This window comes from Heptranchias perlo, chromosome 8, assembly GCF_035084215.1.
Source record: "Heptranchias perlo isolate sHepPer1 chromosome 8, sHepPer1.hap1, whole genome shotgun sequence".
Lineage (NCBI taxonomy): Eukaryota > Metazoa > Chordata > Chondrichthyes > Hexanchiformes > Hexanchidae > Heptranchias > Heptranchias perlo.
In genome coordinates this window covers 64485960-64504772 of record NC_090332.1, presented here as the reverse complement: position 1 = coordinate 64504772, position 18813 = coordinate 64485960, and the positions used below count along the sequence as shown (strand labels likewise).

The 18813-nt window shown below is 42.4% G+C and overlaps 1 protein-coding gene across 4 annotated transcripts in view; it reads left to right on the top strand.

Moving 5' to 3' along the window:
* myo6a (myosin VIa) overlaps window positions 1–18813 on the top strand; it is a 226242-nt gene that overhangs the window by 77675 nt on the left and 129754 nt on the right. For all 4 annotated transcript variants that reach the window (XM_067989192.1, XM_067989190.1, XM_067989191.1 and 1 more), the window contains exon 3: window positions 17010–17079. In XM_067989192.1, the coding sequence (XP_067845293.1) occupies window positions 17010–17079 (70 nt within the window). The remainder of the gene's footprint in view (window positions 1–17009; window positions 17080–18813) is intronic.

Genomic DNA, 18813 nt, shown 5'->3' with positions numbered 1-18813 from the left:
AGGCTATCCTTCTTAACAATGAACTTCCTCTAACCCTTTCAAAATGTTCACATTTCCTATGTATAATATGTCTTAAAAAGAACTGCTAAATGTTTTGTTATCATTTTCATTCAGATTCCACAGTGCTGAAAATGTTATGATAATGTGAATGTTGACTCAATTGTGTATGGAGATGGGAAAAGGTCGTCCTGAACAGAAGAGAGTTGTTCTGTGAAGAGGTGCTAGCAGCTATTGAATTATACAGTCAGAATTCCCAACTCCCACTAATGCATTAATCCATGCCGCTGATTTCACTTATTTTCTATGGTTTGTTGCGCAATGATGCAGCCTGTGAGAAGGTGGTAAACACAAGAACAACTGAAATAAGATTGTCAGCCTTGGCTCAGTAATAGCACTCTTGCCTCTGAGTCCGAAGGTTGTGGGTTCAAGCCCTACTCCAGAGACTGGAGTCCATAATCTCGGCTGACACTTTAGTGTAGTACTGAGGGACAGCTGCACTGTAGGAGGTGCTATTTTTTGATGAGACGTTAAACGTTTGCCCTGCTGTGTGGCCATGGCACTATTTCTTATCCCTGGCCAATACTTATCCCTCAACCAACATGACTAAAAGAAAAAATGATTACCTGGTCATTATCATGTTGCTGTTTGTGGGACTTTGCTGTGTGCAAATTGGCTGCCGCCTTTCCTACGTTGAAACAGTAACTACACTTCAAAAGTACTTCTTTGGCTGTAAAGCGCTTTGGAACATCCTGAGATCATGAAAGGAACTGTAGATCCAAGTTTGCTCTTTCTTTGAAATAAAGGCACTTATGAAGTGGAAATAGTGGCAGAAAATGTTGGTACACTAATGTACTGGGCCACAAAGTGGAAGATGGTGAGTTGTGCCCATGCAATAAATTCCCAGTTGGGTGTATTGAATGGAGACAAGGTGCACAACCCCCAAATCAGTCTGGGGAGGAAAGCAGGAACAGTGGAGACCTAGTCAACCCACCAGGGGTGCTAAAGAGCCCTGTTTAGGGATGAACTATTTGCCCCAATTTGGGGATGGCCTTGGAAAAGGTGGGCTAAAAATTCCTCGCTCCCATCTGCAATTGAAAACAACCATCGTAAAACTTGATTTTTGGAATGTGAGGCCAATCGTCATTGGTATGTCAAATGGTCTAAAGTTTGTTAGAGACCCTAGAAAGAGTGGAAACATTGGTGGAGAGCTGGCAAAACCTTTCATCGATATAGCCGCGACCTCTGAGACCACACTAGTTGATTCAGGCTCTTGAAGTGAAATGTATTGCACCTTCTTTTCTCATAGTAAAAGCCAATGGGACCACTGTGAATATAGGGTGGGTTCTGCAGTTAAAAATGTATTACTATCAATGGTTGATTATCCTGCTGCAATATCAGAATGTATTCTATCTTTGAGACTATCTACTATTGGGGGCTTTGCTATCATCATTGGTATATATGCCGCTCCTCCTCTGAAGATAAGGACTTGTTCCACCTGCAACTTGACAGGGTCATCAGTGAGCTACCACCGGGTGAGCGACACTATCTGCTAGAAGACTTCAACGTTAGAGTCAGCTCAGATCAGGTGGTGTGGCCGCTTTGCATTGGTAACCATGGAGTGGGGAAAATGAAAGTGGGCAAGGACTACGGGAGCTCTGCACCCACCGACGACTGTTCATTATTAAAACTTATTTCCAATACTCACCGCCAGAAGGTTTCATGGAGACACCTCAGACCCGCACACCAGCACCAACTAGATTTAATTATCATCCGTAGAAAGCACCTACAGGATGTTCTTCATACTCGTGGTTTTAACAGTGCAGATTGCGACACAGACCATGTTGCAAAATAAGGCTTTCACTAAGGAAATTCCATCGTACCAAACAAAGTTGTTGCCCACATATTAATATCAAGGACCAAAGAAGGTGTTTCCAATTTGCTGCTAATCTCTAAGAGGTTATGTTATCGATTCCACCTTCCCTGAATGTTGCTACATTGAGGAATACACTCCTATACATACCGCTGTAATCTTAACTTATTGTAAAAAGACTGTACGAGATAAAGTTTGGTTTACAGCATGCTCTGATGAAATGGCTCTAGTTATTGAAGCAAAATGCACAGTGTAGCTTCACCACAGAATGAATCCCTCTCCTGAGACATGTATTAATCTGAGTGGCTGAAAGCAAATTGCAATCAACAGCTTGGAACAGTGCTCAATCATATTGACTAGATCTGTGTGAGAAGAAACAAAATTCTTTTCAAAATGGAGACCTGAGAGGTACGTGTGATGGAAGAAAGAAACCAGTAGGCCCTTTTTTTCAAGAAGATTGCAGCATTCAAATCTCGCAATGGAGACAAGCAGATGCAATGCTGAGTAGAATACTAGCATGCACTTTAGTCACATGAAACTACTCTTTTTCCAAAGCATCATTAAACTACTCTTTTCCAAAGCATCATTAAACATGATCTCCAGGCTTCAGACCATGAAGGAGCTTGATATGGTGCTATTCTATAAATGAGCTTGAAAAGGCAATCACCCTCCTACCATCAGGAAAGGCTACAGGAAAAGATGGTATTCCAGCTGATGTACGGAAACAAGGGGGACAGGTTGTGTTTAAACATCTGCACAACGTCTTGCTTGTTGAAGGGAAGGAGGGGTACCACAAGATATGAGGGATGCCTATATCCTTTCGATGTACAAAAATGAAGGAGATTGGAATGATTGCAACAACTATAGAAGAATTTCTCTTCCTAGAGTTGCTGACAAGGCATTTGCACGAGTCATTCTTAAAAGGTTGCAAGTACTCACTGAACGTTTTTATCCAGCGATACAGTACAGCTTCCGTGCCGGAAGATCAACTATCAACTTGGTCTTTGCACTGAGGAAACTACAAGAAAAGTGTCAGGAGCAGGGATAGCTTCTTTACACTGCCTTTTATAGATCTTACAAAGACTTTTGATCTGCTCAGCAGAAAAGGCCTTTTCCAATTGCTGAGTGAGTTGGTTGCCTACAGTCCCCCTCAGTCTGATCCGATTCTTCCAATGATGGTACAACAGCTCCAATCCAGTAATCAAACTGACAGCTTTGAAATCCGTAATGGTGTCAAATAGTAATGTGTTTTGTCACCAGCACTCTTCGGTGTATTCTTTCTGCTGCTTTGTTATGCTTTCAAATCTAGTCCCGAACCTGTATTGCTCCATACAAGATCAAATGGAAACTCTTAAATTTTGCATGCCTAAGTGCAAAAAGTCAGATTAAACATCTATTGATATAACTTCTTTTCACCCATGATGCAGTGCTCATTTCAAACAGTGAAGTGGAACTTGAAACAACTTTTTTGTAATAGCTTTTCGCTAGCTTATGATGAATTTGGACTAACCATCAGTCTGCAGAAGATTCGTCATGGCACAGGGTGTGTTGGCTGTACCAGCAGTTTTAATAGCTGACACCATGCTAGAAGTTGTACACAAGTTCTGCTGCCTAAGATCAACTGTATCGGATAACTTATCTCCAGATGACGAGAGAAACTCTTGCATCGGAAAGGCAGCAACCCCATTCGGCCAATTGACTAAGCGTGTGTGGAATAATAGGAAACTAATATTGAACACCAATATATGGGTCTTCCAAACGTGTGTTTTGAGCACGCTGTTGTAAGGCAGTGAAAACTGGATCACCTACAGCAGGCATGGGAGAAGGCTAAACTTTCCACACCCGCAGTTTACGCCGTATTCTAAATATTAAGTGAAAGACAAAGTGCCTCACACTAAAGTATTTAAGGAAGCTAAGTTGTCAAGTCTGATAACTTTTCTCAAACGCAGACATCTCTGGTGGCCTGGTAATCTATATTGGATGGAAGATGGGCGTATTCCAAAGGATCTTTTGTATAAAGAACTTACAGCTGCTTCAAGGCCACTGGGTCGACCTAGGTTCTGGTTTGAAGATGTTTGCAAGAGGGACTTAACGTCGATATCACAAGCTGAGTAGATATGGCTAGCAACAGGTTACACTGGAGGACTGAGCTGCATCAGGGAGCCCAAGAGGCTGAAGAGAGGAAAGAGAAGACGGCAAAGAGGAAAGCGCATCAGGCTTCACGTGTTAATACTGCACTTCTTCATCTGACACTGATTTACGCCTACACCATTTGTGGCGAGGACTGGCACTCGAGAATTGGACTCTTTAGCCACTCATGATGTTGCAGCATGTCAGAGTAACCCAATTCCTTTGACGCTTACACCATCGTCTTTCTAGATGGATGATTGTCATGTGATCAAAGATTGACAAAATATACCTGTGGTAGATTGTCACATTCTGGCTGACTAAGGTAGCCATGAAATAAATAACTGTACAGGCAGCAAATAACTTCTACTGATGCAGCTTCAATGGTTGTTGTCTAAAAGATTAAAGTGAACAACCCCTTTCTGTCCTCTGAGCAGAAAGTGTGTGTGAGTTCCCTTACAGCTAACTTTTATGCCGCAAGTTGATACGATCTGGAATGCACTGTCTGAAAGGGTGGTGGAAACAGATTCAATCTTAACTTTCAAAAAGGTCTTGGATAAATACTTGAACGGAAAAAAATTACAGGCTATGGGGAAAGAACAGGGGAGTGGGACTAATTGGATAGCTCTTTCAAAGAGCAGGCACGATGGGCCGAATGGTTCCTCCTGTGCTGTACCTACTATGAAGTACTTATCCAATTCCCTTTTGAAAGTTATTATTCAATCTGCTTCCACCACCTTTTCAACACCAAGTTATAGTCCAACAAATTTATTTTAAATTCCACAAGCTTTCGGAGGCTTCCTCCTTCCTCAGGTGAACGGTGTGGAAATGAAATTTTCGAATCCTTCGCATTTGAAAATCACAGAACAATGCCTGGTGATTACTGCCCGTTGCCAAGGCAATCGCAGTGAGCAGACAGAAAGGTGTCACCTAAAAGGCCACCGAATATACAAACCCCCCAAAAAAAAGAGAGAGAGAAGGAAGACAGTCAATGACCCGTTATATTAAAAACAGATAACATTTGTTCGCTGGTGGGGTTACGTGTAGTGTGACATGAACCCAAGATCCCGGTTGAGGCCGTCCTCATGGGTGCGGAACTTGGCTATCAATTTCTGCTCGACGATTTTGCGTTGTCGTGTGTCTCGAAGGCCGCCTTGGAGAACGCTTACCCGAAGGTCGGTGGCTGAATGTCCATGACTGCCGAAGTGTTCCCCGACAGGGAGAGAACCCTCCTGTTTGGCGATTGTTGCGCGGTGTCCGTTCATCCGTTGTCGCAGCGTCTGCATGGTCTCGCCAATGTACCGTGTTCTGGGGCATCCTTTCCTGCAACGTATGAGGGAGACAACGTTGGCCGAGTCACAGGAGTATGAACCGTGCACCTGGTGGGTGGTGTCCTCTCGTGTGATGGTGGTATCTGTGTCGATGATCTGGCATGTCTTGCAGAGGTTACCGTGGCAGGGTTGTGGTGTTGTGGATGCTGTTCTCCTGAAAGCTAGGTAATTTGCTGCGAACGATGGTTTGTTTGAGGTTGGGTGGCTGTTTAAAGGCGAGTAGTGGAGGTGTGGGGATAGCCATAGCAAGGTGTTCGTCATCATTGATGACATGTTGAAGGCTGCGGAGAACATGGCATAGTTTCTCCGCTCCGGGGAAGTACTGGACGACGAAGGGTACTCTGTTGGTTGCGTCCCGTGTTAGTCTCCTGAGGAGGTCTACGCGATTTTTCGCTGTGGCCCGTCTGAACTGTCGATCGATGAGTCGAGCACCATATCCCATTCTTACTAGGGCGTCTTTCAGCGTCTGTAGGTGTCCATCGCGTTCCTCCTCGTCTGAGCAGACCCTGTGTATTCGCAGGGCCTGTCCATAGGGGATGGCCTCTTTGACGTGGTTCGGGTGGAAGCTGGAAAAGTGGAGCATTGTGAGGTTGTCTGTGGGCTTGCGGTAGAGTGAGGTGCTGAGGTGCCCGTCTTTGATGGAGATTCGTGTGTCCAAGAAAGAAACTGATTGAGGAGTAGTCCATGGTGAGCTTGATGGTGGGATGGAACTTGTTGATGTTATCGGGTAGTCTCTTTAGTGATTCCTCACCGTGGGTCCATAGAAAGAAAATGTCGTCGATGTATCTGGTGTATAGTGTTGGTTGGAGGTCCTGTGCAGTGAAGAAGTCCTGCTCGAACTTGTGCATGAAAATGTTGGCGTATTGGGGTGCGAATTTGGTCCCCATGGCTGTTCCGTGTGTTTGGGTAAAGAACTGGTTATCGAAGGTGAAGACATTGTGATCCAGGATGAAGCGGATGAGTTGTAGGATGGCGTCTGGAGATTGGCTGTTGTTGGTGTTGAGTATTGATGCTGTCGCAGCGATGCAGTCATCGTGGGGGATACTGGTGTAGAGTGCCGAGACGTCCATCGTGGTGAGAAGTGTTCCTGGTTCAACAGGTCCGTGGGTACTGAGTTTTTGTAGAAAGTCTGTAGTGTCGCGACAGAAGCTGGGGGTTCCCTGCACGATGGGTTTCAGGATGCCCTCGATGTATCCAGAGAGGCGACACTACAGACTTTCTACAAAAACTCAGTACCCACGGACCTGTTGAACCAGGAACACTTCTCACCACGATGGACGTCTCGGCACTCTACACCAGTATCCCCCACGATGACTGCATCGCTGCGACAGCATCAATACTCAACACCAACAACAGCCAATCTCCAGACGCCATCCTACAACTCATCCGCTTCATCCTGGATCACAATGTCTTCACCTTCAATAACCAGTTCTTTACCCAAACACACGGAACAGCCATGGGGACCAAATTCGCACCCCAATACGCCAACATTTTCATGCACAAGTTCGAGCAGGACTTCTTCACTGCACAGGACCTCCAACCAACACTATACACCAGATACATCGACGACATTTTCTTTCTATGGACCCACGGTGAGGAATCACTAAAGAGACTACACGATAACATCAACAAGTTCCATCCCACCATCAAGCTCACCATGGACTACTCCTCAATCAGTTTCTTTCTTGGACACACGAATCTCCATCAAAGACGGGCACCTCAGCACCTCACTCTACCGCAAGCCCACAGACAACCTCACGATGCTCCACTTTTCCAGCTTCCACCCTAACCACGTCAAAGAGGCCATCCCCTATGGACAGGCCCTGCGAATACACAGGGTCTGCTCAGACGAGGAGGAACGCGATGGACACCTACAGACGCTGAAAGACGCCCTAGTAAGAACGGGATATGATGCTCGACTCATCGATCGACAGTTCCGACGGGCCACAGCGAAAAATCGCGTAGACCTCCTCAGAAGACTAACACGGGACGCAACCAACAGAGTACCCTTCGTCGTCCAGTACTTCCCCGGAGCGGAGAAACTACGCCATGTTCTCCGCAGCCTTCAACATGTCATCAATGATGACAAACACCTCGCTATGGCCATCCCCACACCTCCACTACTCGCCTTTAAACAGCCACCCAACCTCAAACAAACCATCGTTCGCAGCAAATTACCCAGCTTTCAGGAGAACAGCGTCCACAACACCACACAACCCTGCCACGGTAACCTCTGCAAGACATGCCAGATCATCGACACAGATACCACCATCACACGAGAGGACACCACCCACCAGGTACACGGTTCATACTCCTGTGACTCGGCCAACGTTGTCTACCTCATACGTTGCAGGAAAGGATACCCCAGAGCATGGTACATTGGCGAGACCATGCAGACGCTGTGACAACGGATGAACAGACACCGCGCAACAATTGCCAAACAGGAGGGTTCTCTCCCTGTCGGGGAACACTTCAGCAGTCATGGACATTCAGCCACCGACCTTCAGGTAAGCGTTCTCCAAGGCGGCCTTCGAGACACACGACAACGCAAAATCGTCGAGCAGAAATTGATAGCCAAGTTCCGCACCCATGAGGATGGCCTCAACCGGGATCTTGGGTTCATGTCACACGACACGTAACCCCACCAGCGAACAAATGTTATCTGTTTTTAATATAACGGGTCATTGACTGTCTTCCTTTTCTCTCTCTCTCTCTCTCTCTCTCCTTTTTTTGGGGGGGTTTGTATATTCGGTGGCCTTTTAGGTGACACCTTTCTGTCGGCTCACTGTGATTGCCTTGGCAACGGGCAGTAATCACCAGGCATTGTTCTGTGATTTTCAAATGCGAAGGATTCGAAAATTTCATTTCCACACCGTTCACCTGAGGAAGGAGGAAGCCTCCGAAAGCTTGTGGAATTTAAAATAAATTTGTTGGACTATAACTTGGTGTTGTAAAATTGTTTACAATTGTCAACCCCAGTCCATCACCGGCATCTCCACATCATGACCACCTTTTCAGGCAGTGCATTCCAGATCATAACAACTTGCTATGTTTTTAAAAAAAAAAATGTTTCTTCATGTTGCCTCTGGTTCTTTTTCCAATTACCTTAAATCTGTGTCCTCTGGTTACCGACCCTTCTGCCACTGGAAACCATTTCTTTACTTTATCAAAACCATTCATGATTTTGAACACCTCAATAAAATCTCTTCTTAACCTTCTCTGCTCGAAGAACAACCCCAGCCTCTCCACATAACTGAAGTCTTTCATCCCTGGTACCATTCTAGTAAATCTCCTCTGCACCCTCTCTAAGGCCTTGACATCCTTCCTAAAGTGTGGTGCCCAGAATTGAACACAATAGTCTAGCTGAGGCCTAACCAGTGATTTATAAAGGTTTAGTGTAACTTCTTTGCTTTTGCACACTCTGCCTCTGTTTATAAAGCCAAGGATCCCATATGCTTTTTTAACAGCCTTCTCAACTTGTCCTGCCACTGTCAAAGACTTGTGTCTTTGACACCCGTACTTCTTTCAGTAACCTGGGATGCATCCCTTCTGGATCAGGTGACATTTCTACTTTGAGTACTGCCAATCTTTTAAGTACCTCTTTATTTTTATCCAATCCAATTTCTCTACTACCTCCTCCTTTACTGTGATATTGGCAGCTTCCTCTTTAGTGAAGACAGATACAAAGTATTCATTTAGTACCTCAGTCATGCCCTCTGCCTCCACAAGAAGATCCCTTTTTTGATCCCTAATTGGCCCCACTCTTCTTTTGACTACCCGTTTACTATTTATATGTTTAAAAAAGACTTTTGGGTTTCCTTTCACATTACTCGCTAAACTATTCTCATACACTCTTTGCCCCTCTTAGTTCCTTTTTCAGTTCTCCCCCGTAGTTTTTGTATTCAGCTTGGTTCTCAACTGAATTTTGAACCTGACATTTATCATAAGCCTCCTTTTTCTGTTTCATTTTAATCCCTATCTTTAGTCATCCAGGGAGTTCTGGCTTTGGATGCTCTTCCTTTTCCCCCTCGTGGGAATGTGTCTCGTCTGTACCCAAACTATCTCCTCTTTGAAGACCTCCCATTACTCATTTACTGTTTTACCTGCCAATTCTTGATCCAATTCACCTGGGCCAGATCACTTTTCAACTCACTGAAATTAGCCCTCCTCCAGTTGAGTATTTTCACATCTGATTTCTGCCTGTCCTTTTCCATAACTACTCTAAACCTAATGATATTGTGGGCACTCTTTCCCAAATGCCCTCCCACTGAAACTTTCCCCACTTCATTTCCCAGAACTAGACCCAGTACTGCTTCCTTTCTTATTGGGCTGGAAACATATTGATCATTTCAGGAATTCCTCCCCATCTTTGTCCTTTTCACTGTTATTTTCCCAATCTATATTAGGATGATTGAAGTCCCCCATTATCATTACTCTAAATTTCTTGCATCTTTCTGCAATTTGCCAGTAAATTTGCTCCTCTATCTCCTTCCCACTATTTGGTGGCCTATAGTATACATCCAGTAGCGTAATAGCTCTTCTATTCCTTAATTCTAACCAAATAGATTCTGTCTTTGAACCCTCGAGTACATCATCCCTTTCTAGTGCCGTAACATTATCTTTGATCAATACTGTCACACCCCCCTCCTTTATCCTTCCCTATCTTTCCTGAATACATTGTAGTCAGGAATATTGAGTGCCCATTCCTCCCCTTGTTTGAGACAGCACTCCGTTATTGCCACTATATCAAAATGCCTTGTGGCTACTTGTGCCTGCAGCTCACCAACCTTATTTACCACGCTCATCAAAAACAGATTGACTGGTCATTCATCTCATTGCTATTTGTGGGATCTTGCTGTGTGAAAATTGGCTGCTGCATTTGCCAACACAAGAACAGTGACTCATTGGCTGAAAGCATTTTGGGGTGTCCTGAAAACGTGAAAGGCACTATATAAATGCAAGTTCTTGGTTGTCCAGTGAGTTAAGGGCTGTGCAACAAAAGCTCCTCTTAATGTTTTCTGTTTATACTATGTGCTAAAATGAATCAGATAAAGAATTAAGTAAATTTGATTAGGTCAACACATAAAAGGATGATGTTAAGGATGAATTATATCCCTTGGGGGTTTTGTTCCAGTGCAGGTGCAGGCAACATGGGTACAAATGAGCTTATTGTTGTGTGGACGTAGTTTAAGAATGTTTATACATTGAGAATTAATTTGAATTATATTTTGAAAGGAAAAGGTTTCATTAATTGATGTGATATCGCCATGAAATATATATATAATAAAAAATCACAAGCAACATTACAACACAAATGGTGTAAAAATTAACTTTCCATTCTACCTGATTGAGGGGGAGAAGATCTGCTTTGAGTTGATGGCTGTTGCTTTATATCTGTGGATTATAAACTTCTCAGCATTGAGCCCAGTTCTACACAGCTTTCTTGGTTCCAAAGAGAGTAGCAACAGTATGATTTACTCTCACATGTACAGACACTTCTGGAGAGCCTCACTATGGATATTTAGCTGACTGCCTGAGGTGGCTTGTAAGTGTGGTTTTCAGTGCATTGTTGTAAGTTGCCAGGTTTGTTCAGCTATTTGCTGGAAAATATGTAGAAAATGAAACCTTGAAATTTTTTTTTTTAAAAAGCAGACATTTTACATATAGAAAAGGTACTGCAATGGAATACAAGTTGTTTACTGTCCAAGGAGAACCAAGACAATTCACAGATGACTTCACTGATCATATACGTTAAACAATCTGCTACCTCTTGGGGATTGCTCATATCACTCAGCAACACACTGTTTCCTCTCACACAGCACTTGTTTTTCTTTCTACAGATCTAGCCGCGGTTGTTTTTAGTGCTGTTGACAGCACACTGTTTTATAAGCAAGTTGTTTGGTACATTTCTGTGGCGTAACAGTTCAAACTATTCCCTATCACCTTTCTTGTATTCGTGGCTGGACTGCAGTTTCCATAAACCAAATGAGTTTTTAACAAACTGAGATTTGTGCTGGGTATCAGTTAGCATAGCCTGGACATAAGAATTAACCCAGAATTATGCTAAATCGCTTAATGACAAATACATTGGATGCTCAGCAGAGTTTTGCATCATCTCGCATCTGTCTACAGGCTAAACGCCTTCTTCTCATTTATTTACAAGTAAAAGAATATATTGAAGCGAAAAACAAAACAAGATCCTAAAAAAAAAATCAATAACCAAATTTACCCAATATATTAACTGGTTTAACTGCTTAAAACAATATAAAGAGTGATTCCAAACTGCTAGCAGCTCCTTACAGAAAATTCTTGGTAACAATCTGGTTGTTTACGTCAGATAACTGAAGACCACGAGAGGATCACTGGGTTATATTCCTTTGATGTAAAAGCACTCCTTTTGAAGATTATTCTTAACAAGCTGTGAGCAAGTGCAGTAAACATTAGGTTAATGGGATGCGAACCATGTCTTGTCTTGATACGGTTCACACCTTCCCAGTTAGACTGGCTCACCTTATAAGAGAATATTACATCTTGAGACAAATATCACCAAGAGAAATGCACATGGAGCAGCAATGGACACAGAGTTGGTGTGTATTTTATGTAGTCTGGCCTGGATTGGAACAAAGAACCCATTCAGCATAGAAATTTCCCACTCTGTGTGATAATTATGAGGGGTATAGATAAGGAGCTTTTTCCCTTCGTTGAGGGTTCTATAACAAGGGGGCATAGATTCAAGGTAAAAGGCGGGAGGTTTAGAGGGGATTTGAGAGAGAACTTTTTCACCCAGAGGGTGGTTGGAGTCTGGAACTCACTGCCTGAGAGGGTTGTGGAGGCAGGAACCCTCACAACATTCAAGAAGCATTTGGATGAGCACTTGAAATGCCATAGCATACAAGGCTACGGACCAAATGCTGGAATATGGGATTAGAGTAGACAGGGCTTGATGGCCGGCGCGGACACGATGGGCCGAAGGGCCTCTATCCGTGCTGTATAACTCTATGACTATAATGAGGTCCAGCTTCATGCAGCTAGCTATTGGTCACCAACAGACTAACTTAGCCACAAAACAAAAGGATCCTCACATGAATCTCCCAGCAAACACCATTGGCTGAAGCCGATTTTTAATTTGGATTTATCCTGATTATCTAAAAATCACATAAAATAATGATAGAAATTCACATTTCCACTGCAAGCAAGACTTATAAACTTATCAACAAAGTCAGATGCAATACATGGGTCACAGTTAGAGTTTTATTCATTCGTAAACTGCCAGTGCCAAAACAGCAGTGATCAGAATCCACATAGGAATGTAAAATCCAGTCAGACAAACATTTGAACAAAACACCTTGAATGTTACTGCTTCCTAGACTCTCATTAGTAATGCTGAATCTTTTGTCAAGCCATGCAATCTATTTTGAAGTAATCCTGCCAGAATACGCACATCATGACATCACGAAAACCCAGAAATATTCTGCAAGAACCCACTTAATCCTCAGCAGCTGGATGAACTGTAATCTGAATAGAGTTAATTGGTCATTTACTTAGATTTTAAAAGAAGATCTTAACCTTCGCTAGAGAACAGCATCTTTCAACAACATTCATGGATAGTTACTCTACCAAACCATTTGAACTTTATTTTTGTTTTCTTCAGAGATATCACTCATATCGTTACTCTAGAAGATCCATTCCTTTGCCTATCAGCAGTGTATCCTTGGAAAGTGTCATCTGTTTGACTTTCAACAGCATTTTGGTGCCTAAAGATACTTTGTAAATGACAATATGGTTTTTTTAAAAATTCTAATTCCATAGTAGGCAAATATTTCATGAAAAACTACAACTTGAAGATTGTGTTGTGAAGAGTGTTCGCAATGGTTTCTCCATGTGAAATTTAGGCTCAGCCAGTTTCATTCATCTCAAATCTTCCTTGAGTTTGTATCTCAATCAGGAAGTGAAAATTGAAACCAGCTTTTCTTTTAAAGGCGTAATACTACCAATTAGATCAAAGGAAACACCGAGTTTGATGTTTTGAACCGTGGCACGGTCTGTTCCTTAAATGAAATGAGCAATTTAAACTTCAGAACATCACTCATTCTTTTTCTTCTCCCCCTCTTTTCTCCCTGCCAAGTTCATTAGGGGGGCTCATGTACACCACAACGCTTTGCAAACTGATAAAGCGTTTGTATTTTAATCTTGCTGTTCTGTTCTGGTGGATGGTAACAATGTTATCTGTCTCTAAAGTGACACTCCAACCTAGAAATCTTGCACTTTTGCAAGTTGAATTTGAGCATACCTCAGGATTCTTGTCTGAACTGAAACACATACCACATAAACACATTTGGAGTCTCTGTAAATCCCACATGATTACATGTTCTTTATTAGTCCCTAAGTAAAGAAAGAACTCTAATTTATATTGCGCCTTTTATGTCCCCAAGATGTCCCAAAGTGCTTCATGGTCAATCAAGTACTTTTCAATTGTAATCACTGTGATATGTGGCTGAAATGGTTATCCTACGTCTGACTAAAATGGTAGTGTTGTCTGTGGCCACCCATGTGTGTAATCCCTGGTCCCCAGCAGAACAGAGTCCACCAGCCACCAAAATGTGGCTGACTTATTTTTCCGCCTGATGGGTATCCCTGCAAACCTATTGCAACCAAATATGTGCACGGAATGCAGTTGTACTTTGGCACTTAGAGACTTGCCAGTATCCTTTGGTCAGGTTAGGAATCACGGCAGATGAAATTTAATGCAGAGAAGTGTGTAGTTATGCATTTTGGATGGAAAAATGAGGAGAGGCGATATAAACGAAATGGTCAAATTTTGAAGGGTATGCAGGAACAGAGACCTGGGGGTTCACATACACAAACCTTTGAAGGTAGCAGGACAAGTTGATCAAGCTGTTTAAAAAAGCATATGGAATCCTTGGCTTTATAAATAGAGGCATAGAGTACAAAAGCAAGGAAGTTAAGTTACAGTTATAAATCACTGGTTAGACCTCAGCTGGACTATTGTGTCCAATTCTGGGCACCATTCTTTAGAGAAAATGTCAAGGCCTTGGAGAGAGTGCAGAGAAGCTTTATCAGAATGGTACCAGGGATGAGAGAATTAAGTTATTTGGAGAGACTAGAGAAGCTGGGATTGTTCTCTTTAGATCAAAGATTAATGGGAGATTTAATAGAGCTGTCTTCAAAATTGAGGGGTTTTGATAGAGTAGATCGAGAGAAACTGTTCCTGCTGGTAGGAGGGTCTGTAACCAGAGGACACAGATTTAAGATAATTGGCAAAAGCCAAGGGGGAGAATTTTTTTTTTACTCAGCGAGTTATGATCTCAAATGCATTGCCTGAAAGGGTGGTGGATGCAGATTCAATAGTAACTTCAATAGCTTTACCAAAGAGTCGGCACAGGCACAATGGGCTGAATGGCTGCCTTCTATGCTGTATCATACTATAATACTAACTTTCAAAAGGGAATTGGATCTCTACTTAAAAAGGAAAAATTTGCAGGGCTATAAGAAGGAGCAGGGGAGTGGCACTAATTGGTTGCACGAGGAACATCCAGGGGCCCTTTGAAGGAAAATGTATCATTCCCAAATCTAGCATCTCCTCCACTTTTTCATATGGTCCTGTACACTAAGAACCGGAAAGGACAGTTCATGCACTGAAGTTGCAATGTTATTCTTCGTCCAGCGAAAGGAAGAGCCAAATATAACCAAGTTTACCCAAGGACAGTAGCTGAAAGCTGTGCAATAATCTTACAGCTTGTTGTTTCTGTTCATGCTATGGCTGTCAAACCATGTTAGTTTCTTCCATCGACGAACCTCCTTGACTTTGCCCATGCCGCCCTCCCGACTGTACCTAATGCAGATGTAAGGAATCGTACAACACCAGGTTATAGTCCAACAGTTTTATTTGAAAATCACAAGCTTTCGGAGCTTACCTCCTTCGTCAGGTGAGTGACGAAGGAGGTAATCTCCGAAAGCTTGTGATTTTCAAATAAAACTGTTGGACTATAACCTGGTGTTGTACGATTCCTTCCATTTGTCCACCCCAGTCCATCACTGGCATCTCCACATCATGCCTAATGCAGATGGTCAACTGCTTGAGGTAGGGCAAATATCCTGTCACGACAGCATCCCAACTTCATTAATCATATTGGCACTTTTGACTGCAGTGGGTTATTGGCTTTCCCAGTGTTCTTGTAAGTTGTTTTGTCCCAACAGCAGCACTCCCTGGCCTAGCTGGTATTCCCAGGCCCTAGTATTGTGTTTTTGGTACCTCTGTGTGCACTCCATATTTTCTGGAGTACGTTTTCCTAATGTGGTTGTCACCCCACTTCCCACATTTAATCATTGAGGGAATTTCTCTTATTAAGCCCCTTGATCAATGACAGTGATCTTCGATATCTGATCCAGCAGCTCAAAGGGCGAGATCAGCTAACTTGATACGAATAGGAGATCGAACCAGAGATCTTCCTGGTTTGAATGGCTTAGTTACCCACTGGGCGATGTAGTTAGAAACTGAACTATTGGGATGGAGCTTCTAACATGTATTACTCTGGACTGATGCAGCAGTTGTACAAGCAAAACTACATAATTTGTTGCACTTCCTGCCTCATATATAGTCCCTATCTAATTTTGTAGTACTTAAGCAGAATCTCCACTGGAGTGAACAGAAACTTTATACATTTTTATTTTACTGTCTATACAGTTTTTGGAAGTCCTCTGTTGGTAGCTTAGTATGCATTTTTGATGCAATATATGAAGGGCTACATGAAAGATTTCCCCCCCTTAATTTCATTCTTCAGACTCATAAGTTTAACATAGTGTTTGCGGTATGTAAAAGCTTTATTTATGTGTCTTTTCCTTTTGTTGTGAATTGCGACTTCTAATTTTGTGATTGCAGGACTTAATATTTGATTGTTGATTTAGTTAAGTGAGTTATCAAAGCGTACTTTGTACATTTTTTTGACAATTTGCTTCAGATTTACTTCCAATATAGGTGTTAGAATTGCATTTGGACAGGCAGTAAAGCCTAAAGCTTGGTATATTTCTGTTAGAAACAAAAAAATATTGTGGTCCAGAATTAGGGTTGCCAACTCTGGTTGGACATCTTCCTGGAGGTTTCATTACATGTCCTCCCGTCTCCAACCGGCCTGCCCCCGCTCCCATCATTGGTCCTCTGACACGTCCATCCTCGCGGCACACTCTTCCCATGCCAATTGGGGGGAAAAAAAGACTCTTCATTACCCGATTGGATGATTCTTGATTGTCAGTCAAACAAACTTTTTTTTCCCCATCGCCAATATTTTTATAACTAATAAACAAAAGTGTTCAAAGAAAATTAAAAAAAAAACGCTTCTTTTTAAATGCCCATATGATTTTTCTCCTGGATTGTTCGCAGTAGTGTCCAAGAGATTAACCTTTAACTCCTGAAGACTCCAGGGCACTTCTGCAGGGCTGGCAACCCTATCTAGAATTTCAGCTGTGAAGATTAAAAATCCATGAATAGCAATATGGGGTCAATTAACTGAGGGAAGGAGGCACCTATGGAATTGGTCATAACCTTTCCAGTTATTCCTTTTGGAACGATTAATACCATAATGTTTATGGCTAATATTAGTTCTGTTTGCTTAAAGTAACTGCACCTGCCCAGCATTTCATTAACATACTGAAATTTTTTCCAGACTTTTCTAGCACCCATCAACCAAGTTTTTCCTGCAGAAGATGATTGTAAAAAGGATGTGGAAGATAACTGTAAGTAGGACATGTGAGCTCTGGGACATGGTTAACACATGCAGTTTGCTAACAGCCTGAAGTGTGTCTCTGAGCACTTCTGTATCCCTCTGAGTTTCAGGATTCATGCTGACTTTGAACAGCTTGAACTCTTAACCCAGTGCAAAATGTTTAGTAAACCATTTTGCAATTACACAACACTTTGTGACCTTCACATTTATAATAGTACGGAAGCAATCCCACCTGTCTGTTTAGCTAGGTTTTCTAAAGCACACACTCAGGCATTTTGTGATGAGTAGAGATTGATCCCTAATTAATCGTTCTGTAATTAACAGCTTAAGGAATTTCTCCTGAAAATGAAATTCCATATTCAGCCTCTTATTGCAAAGAATTGTAAATTATTCCCCATGCTCCAATTCCAGGAGTTGATCAAACTTGCTTGCAATCTGAGGTTAACACTTCAGTGACTCCGACTTGGTTTTCCTGTCCTTCCTATAGGGAATCACTGACATTGCTGGGATCAGGATCTTAGCATATAGCGAATAGAAGGTGTAAAACTCTGTCCTGCCATTATATAGAACAGTGTGAAATTACACTGTTATACAGGACACATAAAACCTGGTTTTCAACAAGCAGCCTTGTTTGTTTAAATCTCACTAACTTGATATTTTACTTCGGAGAAAGAAATGAAGGATTGCAACAGACATCTAGCTCAGGAAGATTAAAATGAAGTATCAAATGGTGCCTCATATTAATCTTTGGCACAATGCACACAGCCCATTAATAAAGATCGTGCGTATTGAGAGTTACCCATGTCAATGCGTGCAGGCTTAGAGCACGCAACACAACAAATCTTTTACTTTACATTTAAAAAAAAAGAAAGTGCATCATAGAGTGAAAGTCGAATATTTATTTTTAGAAATTGGCTACCAGAGTGCCTTGTGGTGCACGCTCTATTATTTCTGTGAAGTAATGGTATCGGGAAAGATGAGTGATGTTTCTACCCTCTCGCATCTGCACAATCAAATCCATTGATATACAAACCTAATTCCTAATGTAACCAACGTTTAGCAGGCTTCAGCTTGCTCTTGACTTAATTCGTACTGATGTGACCATTCCTGTTAAAGTTAAATCAATCAGATTTGCACTTAATGCTCGCAGCAGATTTCCATTGTAATTGGTGCACTTTGGGATGTGAAGAGAGACTGTTGTTCTCTAAAAAGTGGGGTCTGTAATGCTGCATTTCCATTTGCTGTAAGCAGCTTAAGTTGCTGAGTTCGTTTTAGAGTTTCAAAATGTTTGCATTTGAATAGCCAACTATTTAAAATATTGGGTCGTTAAACATTCAAGGATAACCAGAAGACCTGATGGAGGGCTGAGACTCCTTGGGAAAAATTCACCCTGTTGGTCACCATCAGTAGCTTCAGTCTCCTATAGCACTTGTTTTAATTTTGAAAAAAAATTAATTCTTGGGATATGGGTGTCATTAGCAAGGTCAGCATTTATTGCCTATCCCAAGTTGCCCTCGAAGTGCTGGGCTGCCTTCTTGAACCGCTGCAGTCCATATGATGAAGGTACTCCCACAATGCTGTCAAGTAGGGAGTTCCAGGATTTCAACTCAGTGACAATGAAGAAACAGCGATATATGTCTGAGGCAGGATGGTGTGTGACTTGGATGGGATTTTGGAAGTGATGGTTCCCATGCACCTGCTGCTCTTGTCCTTCTAGGTGATGGAGGTTGTGGGTTTGGGAGGT